This window comes from Barbus barbus (assembly GCF_936440315.1).
Source record: "Barbus barbus genome assembly, chromosome: 1".
Lineage (NCBI taxonomy): Eukaryota > Metazoa > Chordata > Actinopteri > Cypriniformes > Cyprinidae > Barbus > Barbus barbus.
In genome coordinates, this window is record NC_136729.1 from 5,972,501 (window position 1) to 5,986,111 (window position 13,611).

At 35.3% G+C, this 13,611-nt stretch overlaps 3 protein-coding genes across 3 annotated transcripts in view; 2 read left to right on the plus strand and 1 right to left on the minus strand.

Moving 5' to 3' along the window:
• The window catches only part of LOC306877636 (serine/threonine-protein phosphatase 2A 56 kDa regulatory subunit beta isoform-like), a gene marked incomplete at both ends in the record, with an annotated part of 17,102 nt that extends 13,569 nt beyond the window's left edge, over positions 1-3,533 (plus strand). Inside the window, 6 exons of the mRNA XM_079429503.1 lie at positions 658-711; positions 841-891; positions 1,712-1,831; positions 1,982-2,109; positions 2,225-2,326; positions 3,365-3,533. Of these exons, the coding sequence (XP_079285629.1) occupies positions 658-711; positions 841-891; positions 1,712-1,831; positions 1,982-2,109; positions 2,225-2,326; positions 3,365-3,533 (624 nt within the window). The remainder of the gene's footprint in view (positions 1-657; positions 712-840; positions 892-1,711; positions 1,832-1,981; positions 2,110-2,224; positions 2,327-3,364) is intronic.
• A 2,903-nt stretch (positions 3,534-6,436) lies between these two features.
• LOC306877709 (glycoprotein hormone beta-5-like) lies at positions 6,437-6,849 on the plus strand (the record flags this gene model as incomplete). The annotated part of the gene is made up of 2 exons (XM_079429629.1): positions 6,437-6,568; positions 6,661-6,849. 2 exons carry the CDS (start codon positions 6,437-6,439, stop codon positions 6,847-6,849), a joined length of 321 nt encoding a protein of 106 aa, XP_079285755.1.
• Positions 6,850-6,961: 112 nt separating this feature from the next.
• On the minus strand, positions 6,962-9,652 carry LOC306873131 (glycoprotein hormone alpha-2-like). Its single transcript, XM_079422195.1, has 4 exons — positions 9,570-9,652; positions 8,487-8,616; positions 8,219-8,403; positions 6,962-7,939 (listed from the first exon to the last, which is right to left on the minus strand). The coding sequence occupies exons 2-4, from the start codon at positions 8,602-8,604 to the stop codon at positions 7,835-7,837; spliced, it is 408 nt and encodes a 135-aa protein (XP_079278321.1). The 5' UTR covers positions 8,605-8,616; positions 9,570-9,652; the 3' UTR covers positions 6,962-7,834.
• Positions 9,653-13,611: the final 3,959 nt, after the last annotated feature.

Genomic DNA, 13,611 nt, shown 5'->3' on the forward strand with positions numbered 1-13,611 from the left:
GTCATTTTCATGTGTGCTATTACATCTATCCAGCGTATACTGCAGGTTTACTGTTGCTTTAGTGCACATTATCTAAGCTATACACATGCGTGTTTTGCATAAAACTGTTATCCATAAATCCAGACAATTGTCTAAAAGCATTTGTTGACACTTCTATCATTATTGGCACCCTCATATTTATTGTTTAGTATAGACATGCGTCACGTCAGTGCGTTGACTGCTGCAGAAACTCTGCTGCTGGCAGAGTGATGATAAAGCCATGTGGTGGCATTTAGGATCTTGATTAGAAGAATGGTTTATTTGTGAAGTTAGCTCAGTGCTTCAGATCAAACCATGAAAGGAATACAAGGACTGTAATCTTTTTCTCATAGTGAAAGAGTGTGCTTGCACTATAATCAATGAACATTCTCCCTAAAGCATGGCAGCACTGACCAGCAACTCCACACATACACACACACACACGCACACACACACACACACACACACACACACACTCTCTCTCTCTCTCTCTCTCTCTCTCTCGCTCTCTTTCTCATACCCTTTAATCAGAAGCACCTGCAGCTAAAATCAATAATCCTTTGAAGTGACACCTACAGTGTGTAGAAAACCTGCAAGTGACTTTATTATTAAAATCTTTTTTGTGCTCTCTTCATGTAGCTGGCTTACTGTGTGGTGCAATTCATGGAGAAGGATGCCACAGTTACAGAACATGTAAGTCATGCAACTTCACATACATACCAGAATTGCTACTAATACTATTATATCTGCACTGTCACACCAAATAAGATGATTGTCGTAATGATTGTTGTTTTCATTTTACTGTTTTCTGTCCTTCATTAGATCATCAGGGGGCTGCTGAGATACTGGCCTAAAACATGCACTCAGAAAGAGGTGAGCTGAGGCAAAGTTTTAGCTCTCAGACAAGGGTTCCCAAACTTTCTTTGCCAGCCGAACCCGAAAAAATAGTGAATTAAAAGTTTAAAGTGCCCCTTGACATTTTATGTAAATATTTCAATAATTTTATAACACATTTGCATGTCCAGTTCTCTGATGCTGATAAAAAAAGTATTATTAGTAGTGTTGTAACTACACTTGTATTGTAAAATATTAAACGAATATTTGATAATTAGAATTATGAATCATTTTGAAACACGCAGTGCATCAGACCAGGTATTTAATTAAAGTGCAGCCTTTGATTTGATAATCACACTTAGCTATATCACTATTATTGCAGCCTCGTTTATTTATTATAATTTTACATTATAGAGCACCTGTTTGGGAAACCCCATCTCTGATAATATTAATGTTTTCTTCCAAGTTGCACATTTAATTCATTTATTCATTGATTCATTCATTCATTCATTCAAAAAAACAAAACAAAACATAAATGTGTGAAAAGAAACCAGACTGGTGATAATTACTAGAGACAGACTAATTCTATATTTGTAACAGACCAATATTTGACATGTTGAGATTATTTAATTTGCGTTGAGAAATTTTAAACAGATTTTGAAGGTTGTGTTGTTTGTTAATGCCGTTAATAGTTTCTGATGAATGTTGACATTTTTTAGTTCACATTTTGCTGAAAGAATTTTGAAATCCACTCATGTAGCTGAATGAAAATGGACTTCACTCCAAGTGTGCGTGAGTGGAAATATATGGCAGTGTGTTTGTACAGTATATAATCATGTCATGTGTCATGCGATCCCAGGTGATGTTCCTGGGGGAGATCGAGGAGATTCTGGACGTGATTGAACCATCTCAGTTTATCCGTGTGCTGGAGCCTCTATTCAAACAGATTGCTGCCTGCATCTCCAGCCCTCATTTCCAGGTCAGCTTCCTCTTTCACACTCGAGCATTCCGCCCACATTGCACTGCTTGTCAGACGTCTTCCTGTAGTACTTGCGAACACACGGAAGTGATGTATGTACTCATCTGTTTGTGTACAGGTCCCACATTCTGTCTTTTTTTTATGTCTCAGGTTGCAGAGCGGGCTCTGTATTTCTGGAATAATGAGTACATTCTGAGTTTAATAGAGGAGAACTGCCAGGTCATCCTGCCTCTGGTCTTTGGCACACTGTACAGAGTTTCCAAAGAGCACTGGAACCAGTCAGTGTCATTGTAACATGCATATTGAAACTCTTCAGTAATGTTAATTCTATTGACTTCAATTAAGACTCTTTCTGCATAGGCCTGTTAGACATTCCTCTGTTGTCTTTTTTAGGACGATCATCTCTCTTATTTACAATGTGCTGAAGACGTTCATGGAGATGAACAGCAAGCTCTTTGATGATCTCACTGCCTCCTACAAAGTGGAGAAACAGAAGTGAGTTCATGACAGTGCCAAAATCAACATGAAACAGCATTACAACTCATTTTGCCTCTGTAAGAAGATATATTTCTGAAATATTTCATCTGTAAAAGTGTGGGACAAGACTTCATAGGTTGCATCCTAAAAATTGGTCATGACATACAAGAATGAAGCCAGGTTGTTGGATGAAAGGATTGAAAATAATTGAAATAATAATTGAAATTTAAAAAAAAAAAATGGATAGGTGATGTCAAACAAAAATTCTGAAGTATGTCAAGCTCAAAAATGTGCCAGAGCTTGGGGTTACATGTAAATATAAAATATATAATGCCACATAATACATCTATATATAATATAATATAATATAATATAATATAATATAATATAATATAATATAATATAATATAATATAATATAATATAATATAATATAATAAAATACATAAAAACTTAAACTTGATAAGTTGACATAATGAAATGACTAAATCTATAACTGAAATAAAAATAGAAATAAAAATAATTTAAATGACAAAAGCACACAACTAAAATTACTTAACTGAATAAAATGAATGAAATTTAAATAAATTATAAAGTTAAAATTAAAATAAATTATAAAAAAGCTCATTCAAAATATTAATCATTGCTAAAATATTCTATAAGTTACACTAAAATAATACTGGTGTCTGTATATGGTCTGAAAAACAATATAGGTAAAGGTAAAAATGCCACTGAAAACCAATTCTAGGATGCAAATATTATTCTTAAATAAATAAATAAAAATAATAATAATAATAATTTCTGAAATCCGAGTAGAAACAAGTTACAATTTATTTCATTTATTTATATTCTGTATTTATCTGATTTTTTATTTTTATTTTATATTTTTATTTTTTTAATAAAACATGCACCAATTAGGCTGGAAATGTGTATTTATTAAGAAATTAAATATGAACACAGCACATATTATGATTATTTTTTATCTTCCTCTCATCTTCACCTAAAGCCTTTTATGCTTTGTTTGACACTTCTCCCCATCTCTGTTTCCTCTCCATAGGGAGCTGAAGAAAGAGAAGGAGCGAGCCGAGCTGTGGAGGAACTTGGAGGATCTGGAGGAGCGGCGGCTGCAGAGTCTGACCGAGGCCAGCAGAAACCAGAAGAACCTGCAGGAGAGAGAGAACACGACCAAGAGCCAGTCAGAGACCAGTGCTGCCAACACCACCTAGAAACCGCACGCAAACACACACACACACACACGCACACACACACACACACACACACACACACACACACAATGTCACAGCACTGTAAAACACAATAATTACCTGACTTGGGAACCAATCAATGCCTCAATCTCCATCTGAAAACACACACACGCACACACCATGCAGACACTACCGTCACAAGCACATGAACGACAGCCTGTCCATATGTAGATATCTGAAAAACACTGAAGCACACATCACACACAACGAGTGAGATATAAAAGAGAAAAAAATGAGTACCTCTCACATGCATCCAACTCCTTCATATGCTACATACACGCTTTTCACACATCTGCCTCTCTGCATCTTTTCTTTCTATTCCTCATGCTCCGGGATCATCGACCTTAACATGCGAAACATACCTGCATGTGGTGACACACATGCACACATCAAACACGTACATCCTTCATTACTGTCATTCCAGAACTTGCTCCGTTTCTCTTGGGCCAGATCCGAGCCCCCCGTCAATCGACCAACAGACTCTGCATACTGTCAAACGCTGAAGAGGAATGAATTATGATGATCCTAAAGATGAAAATTCTTTAAAAGTACAGATTATAATGTTCCTACTTCTACAGCTTATTCTATGAGTACTACTTCTATGCTAATATAACTGATGTTTTTATATATATATATATATATATATATATCTATAAATATGATATCTATGTCTGATTATAGTGTTGGTGGGGGGTATTCTAGTGTAGCACCTCATAAACATGAATGAAGTATGCTGCTAGGTAAAACTAAACTTGTTCTGAAGTGACAACACTTTAGTCTATGTTTTTTTTATTTTTTATAAATCACATTATAAATATTTTAATTTAGCAATATTCTCATCTGTTTTGAATAATGTGTGTCCTGCTATTTTTATTCATTTTATTATTATTTATTTCTTTCAAGTCAAATTGCTTGCAAACATTCTCTTTGTATTTCAGTACAATTTCAAGAGAGGACAGAGTCTTATTTTTGTCTTGATTTTTGTATGTTTTTGGTGCTTATATTTATTGATGTAGAGGATTGCTAATGGGAAGGAACTGCGTGCATAGGCATATTGAGAAAGCTTAAGAATGCGCGAGTGTGTGTGGATGTTGTAGAGAAGTTTATTACAGCTTAGAAGAAAACAGGGATTAGATAAAATTGTACCATTCACTTTGAGTGTGCATCAATGCTCAAATGAACTGCCATTGTTGATTACTGATTTACAGTCTGTCATATGGAGAAAAGGATGAGAAAAGCAAACAGTCTTGTTCTTGTTCAAAAGAAAGCATCTGGATTGACTTCTTTTGTTTGACCTCTGAGAAAACTGCAGAGACATCACATTTCATAGGAACAAAATGGAAAAGAAAAATTAAATAGAATAGACACGGCAATAAATATGGACTGAAATTGTACACATACGTAGCATCACTTAAACTTAAAGTTGCACTGTCCTTTTGATCAATGTCTTGTGTTTAAACATAGCAATGTATTTTTGGGGGACAAGCAGCTTTTGGGATATGAATGTATAAAAGTGGGATGTAAACATGAAAACTTGTGTTGAATAACTCAGCATCATGAACACTTTTGTCATTATTTTCACTCAAAACCTTTGACAAATCTGTGTTTTTTTAAATTTACTTATAGCCAACCATATGTATACCTTTTCTTTTACTTCTGAAAGGTGCTGTTGATTCAAATCTGAGCAGTTTTCTTCAGGCTGAAAACATAGTTCACATCATTGACATGAAGCTGATGTCATTCAGTTCATTCCTAAAACACCAGCAGATGTTTAAAACGTGATTGGTTAAGTTTGCATATAGTGTGTTGTAATGTTCCGGCCTAGATTAATGGGAATTATAATTAGTGTGATGTCAGACTGTCCTATTAAAACAGCAACAGCTTTAAAACAGCAAGGCATTTGGTGAACAGACACGGTTTGCTAAATTCTTTCATAAAAGCTTCTGGCATCTGCTTGTGGACTCAAACAGGTGAGTTAATCTCCAGTTTCTTGTTTTATTGCTGTTTTGTGTTTATAATTCAATTAACTCTGATTTAGCCTAAGCGTCGTTAACGTATATATATATATTTAACAGTCTTGTCAATGGAAGTGCAGAGTATCTTGATTTCAAGTGAACATTTTTCATGAACAGTCACATGACCAGAGATGTTTGGCCTTCTGATGCCCTTCAGACGACCACATTTTATACAGGCTAATATTTAAAATGTCTATAATGATCTGTCTCATATTATAAAACTATACATTTCCAAATATTGTTAAATTAAAAAAAAAAAAAAAAAAAAAAAAATTTAGTTGTCATCGTTAGCCAATATAAGTTTGGGTAGGCTATTATATGAGTTAAAACATTTTTGGGACGAAAATGGGGGGTTCTTTAGCTTTTTACCTGGTGTGTCGAAATGGGGGGATTTCTGAAGCTTTTTACCTCATTTCTTGAGAATTATGATTCATAATTCCAAACCCCCGGAATAGACGCTGGCGACGTCTGCTGGTCACACGTATGTAAATGCAATCAGAGGACCAACTGCAAGAACACCGGTACTCAATATTTGGTAGAATATATATTTTTTCCATTTAAGTTTTTGTTTTTGAAGTATTTTTGGTAGAAATGGAGCAGGTGAAGGAAAATAGTAGCCAGGAAAAGGCAATGAATCCTTGATAATCTTGTCCGTCACAGATTCTCCATTAATTAATAGATAAAAAAAAAAAACTTCTAAGAAATGCTTCAACAGCAAGCACATAGGCTTTTTATGATAATTCATGAAATACATTACTGTTATTCATAATTTCTTTCAGAATGTACCCTGACCACTTCTTAGTGACTGCTGTGATCTTTCTGCTCCTGTTTCCTGGGTTTTATTCCACCATGACTGTGACGGCCTTGCAGAGTTTTCGAGGCTGTGCGGTACGTGATTTTGCTTTTGTGGCAAAGAAACCAGGATGCAGGAGTCTACGAATAAACACTGAGGCATGCTGGGGCCGCTGCCACACCTGGGAGGTGACCAAAACCTGTTATATTCAACTTATTTATAGAAAAATATGAGAATATGTGCAGTATGTTTGTGTATTTATTTCTGTTTTATATCACAGAGGCCAGTTCTGGAGCCGCCGTATATCCAGAGGCACCACCGCGTCTGTACCTACAGCCGAACACGGCACCTGACAGCACGTTTACCAGGTTGTCTCCCTGGCGTCTCCCCAATCTATCATTACCCTCAGGCCTTACAGTGTGACTGCACCTACTGCTCCTCAAACCACACAGAGTGTGAAACCTTTTAAAGGCACACACACACACACAACTCATTCATACACATTCTCTTCTTTGCTTATTATGTAAAAAATGATTAATATTGTTGTGCATTAGATGTTTAACAATAAAACATACACCGAAAACATCATGTACTCCTTTATTTCAAATGATTAGACAGATTTTGTGCAAACATCACCTTATAAATATATATTACGTAAGATACATTCTTTATGTCATTAGGTGGCACCGACATTAGAAAAAGTGATTTTTATTTGACCTAGAGAGTATCTGATGCTATTTGCCTTTGTTTTATATTGTATTGCTTTATGTAGTCATTTGCATTCTGTCTTTACACCACATCTAGAACATTTCACTCATGCTGTTTCAAACTGTGTCATCTTAGAACTTTAGATACAAGATAAAAAAGAAAAGGAGATTATTTTATTAAACTGTATAAAAGTGTGAGGGCGGTAAGATTTGTTTGAAATGTTTTTGAAAGAACTCACCAGGGCAGCAGTAACCAGAAACAGTAACATTGTAAAATATTACAATTTTAAAATATATTTTAAATTTTTTATTTCTGTGACGACAAAGCTGAATTTTCAGCAGACTTTAGTGTCACATGATCTTTCAGAAATCATTCTAATATGCTCATTCGGTGCTCTATGAAAACAGTTGTGCTGCCTGATATTTGTTTTGTGGAAATTGTGATACGTTTTTCCCAGGTTCATTTGATAAATAGAAAGTTCAAAAGAATAGCATTTATTTGAAATAGATTTTTTTGTTTTTAAATGCAAAAAAATTTACTGTCACTTTTTATCAATTTAATCCATCCTTGCTGAATACAATAAGGTATTAAATCTTTACTGACCCGCTTTTCAATGGTAGTATATTTGTATGTAAATTCACAAGTAAAATAAAAACAAGCAAACAAACAAACTGCATATTTTAATAATTACACACCAGTCTTAGTTGTCCAGTACAGCATGAGTGGCACATTCTTTATGTGGGATCTCAGTAACGGGATTTGTGGCACATGTTGCACCGACAGGCACGCGCAGTCAAGATCTCGATATCATCATGTTGACGGCCTCGAGGACAGTACAGACGAACTTTGATCTGAGAAAAGACCGAAGGAACAAAATATATTATCTTAATAAATTATTTAAGTTTCCTTGAAAAATGTTGACAGTGTATTCTGAAATGATTCACCTAATAGAGTAAAACAGAATAGATTGTTATTAGGCCCACATGTGGGTCGGTGGAAATGGTTTTGTCCAGAAATCCACAGAGGACCATTAAAGTCTTTAGTCATAATGGTTCATAATTTGTTCTTCTGATGTGAAATTGGTCTTAGTAATATAATAATAATGTTAATGCCGATGGTAAGAGCTGTACCTTGGCATCCTTGCTAATGGTGCAGCAGCGGGAAGCAGACGTTATGTTGCGGGTGAAGTTGGAGGCCAGCAGCACAGAGTAGCGCGAGGGGAAAGCGCTGGACTCACAGTAGCCCACGCAGGCGTACACCAACTCAGTTCCTCGACAGGTCCCTCGCTTGTCTGTCCGTATGGTCACGTTGAATGCTGTGTGAGGGGTAAATTAGTACTTTTTTCCCCCACAAGAATGAGTTTGATTGCTTCATAAAAATGAGGTTGTTTCCACTCACGGTAAAGGTGGCAGCCAGGGGTCAGGGCTTGAAAACTCCAGCTAATAGGCATTAGCAACACCAACAGAACCATAGGCAACATAAGCACTGCCAGATCAGATGTTACGCAGCGGAACATGGTGATGTTAACCTGCAAGAGTTACAACTATTTAAGCGAATTCACTCAAGAAATGCCATAGAATATATTAGCAATACAGTAATTTTGTTTTCATACACTCTTTTCGTAACCTGGATCAGTGGCTAAATCTTTTCATCTCTTGCTGCGTGACTTTAATAAATGAATTCATACTGTTTACACAAACAGTTAAGTCATTTGGCCCTTTGCAAGAATAATTTCTTTGAGAACTGACCAGACTTTCCTGTCTATTGTCTTGGGAGTTCATTATTGGGAGTTGTCAAAATAATCTGAAAATTAATCTGCCACTTTCCTCATCACAATGTGTGTGAAGGTTTCCATGCCGTAAACGGGTTTATATATATTTATTAGTAACCAAATTTTCTTATCACCGGATGTGTCTGGTTCATCGTATGTGTAATATGTGAAACAATTCAGAACAATTATGAATATGAAAAAAAAATATTTTTTTTTGTCCAAGGCTAATCAGAAAATATACGCTGGAATTCATTATTTTGAAAACACTGGCCTTTTTTTACTCATAGGCCTATACTTAAATAACTATACTTGGAGAATTCCATGTTGATACTTTCTTTTCTTTTTTGCCTTATATATATATATATATATATATGTAAACTTACTTGAACAACATATATCTACATTTAAAAAAAATATCTATCCAACAATCTACATGCATGAAAATACGCACATAAAATCAAATTAGAATTCATTGTTTAAATCAAGGAATGTGAGGCTTGCTTTAGCTGCTGTTGAATGGACGAATGGTTGGATAAATGAAAAGAATTACCTGCCCTCAGGGAAATACAGAAATAACTTTTGTCCACATCATAAATAATAGGTAATAGAGAAATCAGCATTACAGTCTTACATTAAAATTAATCTCATACCAAGACATCCACATTGCATTTATAATAATCAGACTTAAAGTGAAAAAGACAAAGTTGTACCTGTAGTTGTGGATTCTGCTTCGAAGCCAAAGAGAGTTCAGATTAGATGTTGACCTCAGACAGGTGTGCAGGTATGCAGGTGTGAAGTTCTCTCTCACAGAACACATATATGTAGTGCAGGTAGAACTGAGCCCTCAGTTTCCAGAATAGTCACGCCCACTTACCAGTGTGTCCTCGTGCATGTGGATGTGGAGAACCGGACCCTCCCCACTGCCACTGTTTTACTGCACTTGCTGTTGCTCCCTTTCCCATCCCATTTCTTTTCATGTTGTCAAACTTTATAACTTTTTGCACATGATTTCATCTCTCGTGCTCTGGTCTTTGTCATGCATGATAGGATTTTTGGACCACTATTAAACACTGTTGTGAGAAGTCAAATTACTAAAGAAATGCATTTTTGATTTAAGAAATATTTTATTTTTATTTTTTATAAACCACTGTGACAGAAATGAACTGGAAAGGTTGAAACATTTCACTGTTAAGGGGTGAAATTTTCTTCCATAAACTGATTTCCAGGATTTTTTTTTACTTATACACATTTTTCTATCTTTATTTGATGTTCGATCTTTTATGTCAATTTCTTACATTCAATAATATTAATAATAATAAGGCACTATATATAGTTGATGAATATTAATGAATCATTGAATTTACAAAAAAAAATGTAAGGTAAGTGGTTGCAATCAATTTACTTTAGTTACATTTAAATAAACACATTTAGTTGACTAACTTTCAATTAAAATTGTTTATTTAAATGTAGCTAAAATAAATTGTTTGCAACCACTTACCTTAAAAAAAAAGTTAGTATCATTCTGGATCTGAAGTAGTATTTATTTGTATTTGCATACTGTTTAATGCAACTCAAGAGGTTTCATAAACACATTTACACTGCATTACAACTGCATAAATAATGCTATGAGTTTTAAATATAAAATGTTGGGAAATAATTAAATAAAATGATGGGGAAAATGAAATACTTTTACTTATGAAACTAAAACTGCCAGGGGTCACTGTAAGTTGAACGAATGAGTCTTTGAATCATACATTCAACAGAATCATTACAAATGTATTAATTCAGGAAGAAAGCAATTGAATGTCCTTAACAATGAGTCACTGAATCTTTCCTCAACAAATTCTTTCAAAAACGCAGATTCATGCTGTAACGAAGCACTACTGTGTTCCTCAACAACATGCAAATGTTCTGTTGTGCATTTGTTTGGAACTTATTTCATAGAGCATAAACATCATTATATTATCATTATCAGTATTTTCAGATTATGAATAAAATGTAAGTCACTTTATATTACCTATGCCCCAAACCCCTGTTAATTACCAGATATGTTGCATTTCATTGCGTTTTCTGTATTATTGTTAAGTACAAAATAATAATGGTGAGCATCCTCATTATTTCCTGAAGAGCATGCAAAGAGTGATGATATCATGACTTAGTTCATTTGAATTATTCTGAGTATATAATATAGAGCAATATTCTAATAGTTGTAGAGAATATCCATGTTTTTTAAAAGCTTTACCAGAATGTACACTGTACTGTTCAAAAGTTTGGGGTCTTTTATGCTCACTCAGGCTGCATTTAAACAAAAACAAACAAAACAGTAATACTGTGAAATATTACAGTTGAAAAAAAAGTGTTGTATTTTTATATATTTTAAAATGTAATTTATTACTGTGATGGCAAAGCTAAATTTTTAGCAGCCATTCCTTTAGTCTTTGGTGTTACATTATATATAACATTTATTATTTTTATCAGTTGAAAAGAGTTTTGCTGCAGAAATCATGCTACATTTTTTTTCTTTGGTGAATAGAAAGAATAATTTATTTTAAGAATGTTTTGTAACAATTAGTCAGTCATGACTGTTAATTTTGATCAATTTGATTAATATTTGCTGAATAAAGTATCATAAAAAAAAATGATGTGCATGCAAATGTTGTTGATGCTGATGCGTTCATTGATCCTGATGCTATTTAGTGCAAAAGCTAAACTGAAAGTCCTTTACAATGCATTCCTGGGTGCTGACTATATACTAGCAAACTACTATTAATCCATTCACTTTCTAACACGCACAATTCATTATGTCATTGGAAATGGAATGGATGACATAATTCAACATCCTCTCAACCCACCTCCCCACAACACACACGCTCAGCATGATTCATACTTCAAGGTCTCCAGGGCTTTTATCACAGAATGGAGTGTAATTATAAAAAGATATTAAGATTTATACAGGGCCAGCTTCTTAAAAAAAAACTTCCGAGCTTGATTGACACGGAGGTTTAAAGGTCGAGATATTAATATAATCAGCTCATCAAGAGAAAACGTGAGGCCATGCCCTCTCCTTTTGTTTTGGCAGCTGCTATAAAGTGCAAACGGATGTATTAATAATCTTCATGACTCTACTGGTTTCCAGGTTACAGCGATACGTAAACTCTGAAAATAAAAACAAGAGAGTTAAATCTGGGCTTTTTTTTGAGTCATGAACCCAAAGTTAGAAGTCTTTGACAGATACAGGAGAGCTTCAACTAATTCTTCTTTGATCCTGTAATAATTTGCAAAGGCAGTCAGAAGCAGGTGTGGATTTTGAGACAAGAGGATCGGGCGTGTATAGCCTTGGCCGATGACCTCACCTTCTTGAGAGTGGTCTGCCACACACACACTGAATTTAGTGAACGCTGCAACAACACGCACACACTCAGACACACAGAAACACAAAAAAGGCAACAAAACTCGCTGTTCTAACGACCCTATTCAGGTGAACGCACATAATAGAACATTCAATGTAATTTCAGGCTTACTGACATGCAACAAAAGGAATTTTCACCCAAAGCAACCGTTTGAAATATTATATGTATTTGAAACACTCACATAAACACAGTTAGAACCATTATTGATATGTTTTGAAGAATTCCACAAACAGAATGCACAAACAGCACAAATTAACCAGGTGCTATTCAAAACCTCAAAGAAGCTTAAAACTGAAACAGCTTTTTCTTTCTTCTCTGTAAGTGAAGTTTTACTGTGGTTCTCTGTACAGTGCATAACATCATCAAAAGATTCAGAGAAACTGGAGAAATCTCTGTGTGCGTAAGGGACAAGGCGGAAGACCTTCGTTGGATGCCTGTCGTCTTCGGGCCCTCAGACGACACTGCATCATTCATCGGCATGATTCTGTCATCGACATTACTAAATGGGCCCAGGAATACATCCAGAAACCACTTTTGGTAATCACGATCTGCCGTGCCATCTGCAGATGCCAGCTCTGTCATGCAAAAAGGAAGCCATATGTGAACATGGTCCAGAAGTGCCGTCATGTCCTGTGGGCCAAGGCTCATTTAAAATGGACTGTTTCAAAGTGGAAATGTGTTCTATGGCCAGACGAGTCCAAATTTGACATTCTTGTTGGAAATCACGGACGCTGTATCCTCCGGGCTAAAGAGGAGGGAGACCTTCCAGCGTGTCATCAGCGTTCAGTTCAAAAGTCAGCATCTCTGATGGTATGGGGGTGCATAAGTGCATACAGTATGGGCAGCTTGCATGTTTTGGAAGGCACAATGGGTCTCATTTATCAATCTAACGTAGAAACAATCACAGATCCGAGCGCACAAATCAACTTACGACAGAGCTCACGTGTAATTTATGAAACATTCGTATGCCGCCAATCCCATCGTACGAAAGATCGCACATTGATAAATGTGGCGGCTGAAAACAATCGTCATTTGAATATTACGCCCCTAAAAACACCCCGGTTTAGAAGCCTTGCCCCTACAGTTCACGACACGGAGAAACATAACCCGGCCAAAAAGAGGAAGCAATCTCATGAAAGAGAAATTGATCTTACTCCAAAAACACCCTTTAACCTTATAATTGCAAACAATGGCATTAATTTATATGTATATTAAATATATTTAATATAGGCCTACATATAAATTAAATATAACAAAACATTTATAAACATTATAAACACTAGCCTATATAGATTATTTAGTTCTCCTTAATCCACAACAAACCCTTTAAATTTGACGGTAT

What these genes read in the sequence shown, in the direction of transcription:
- LOC306873131 (XM_079422195.1), bottom strand. Translation starts at nt 8,604, where the DNA reads ATGTTCCGCTGCGTAACATCTGATCTGGCAGTGCTTATGTTGCCTATG. An exon ending in CCCTGGCTGCCACCTTTACC is followed by an intron (nt 8,404 to 8,486) that starts GTGAGTGGAAAC and finishes CCCCTCACACAG; the next exon opens with CATTCAACGTGACCATACGG. An exon ending in CCATTAGCAAGGATGCCAAG is followed by an intron (nt 7,940 to 8,218) that starts GTACAGCTCTTA and finishes GTCTTTTCTCAG; the next exon opens with ATCAAAGTTCGTCTGTACTG.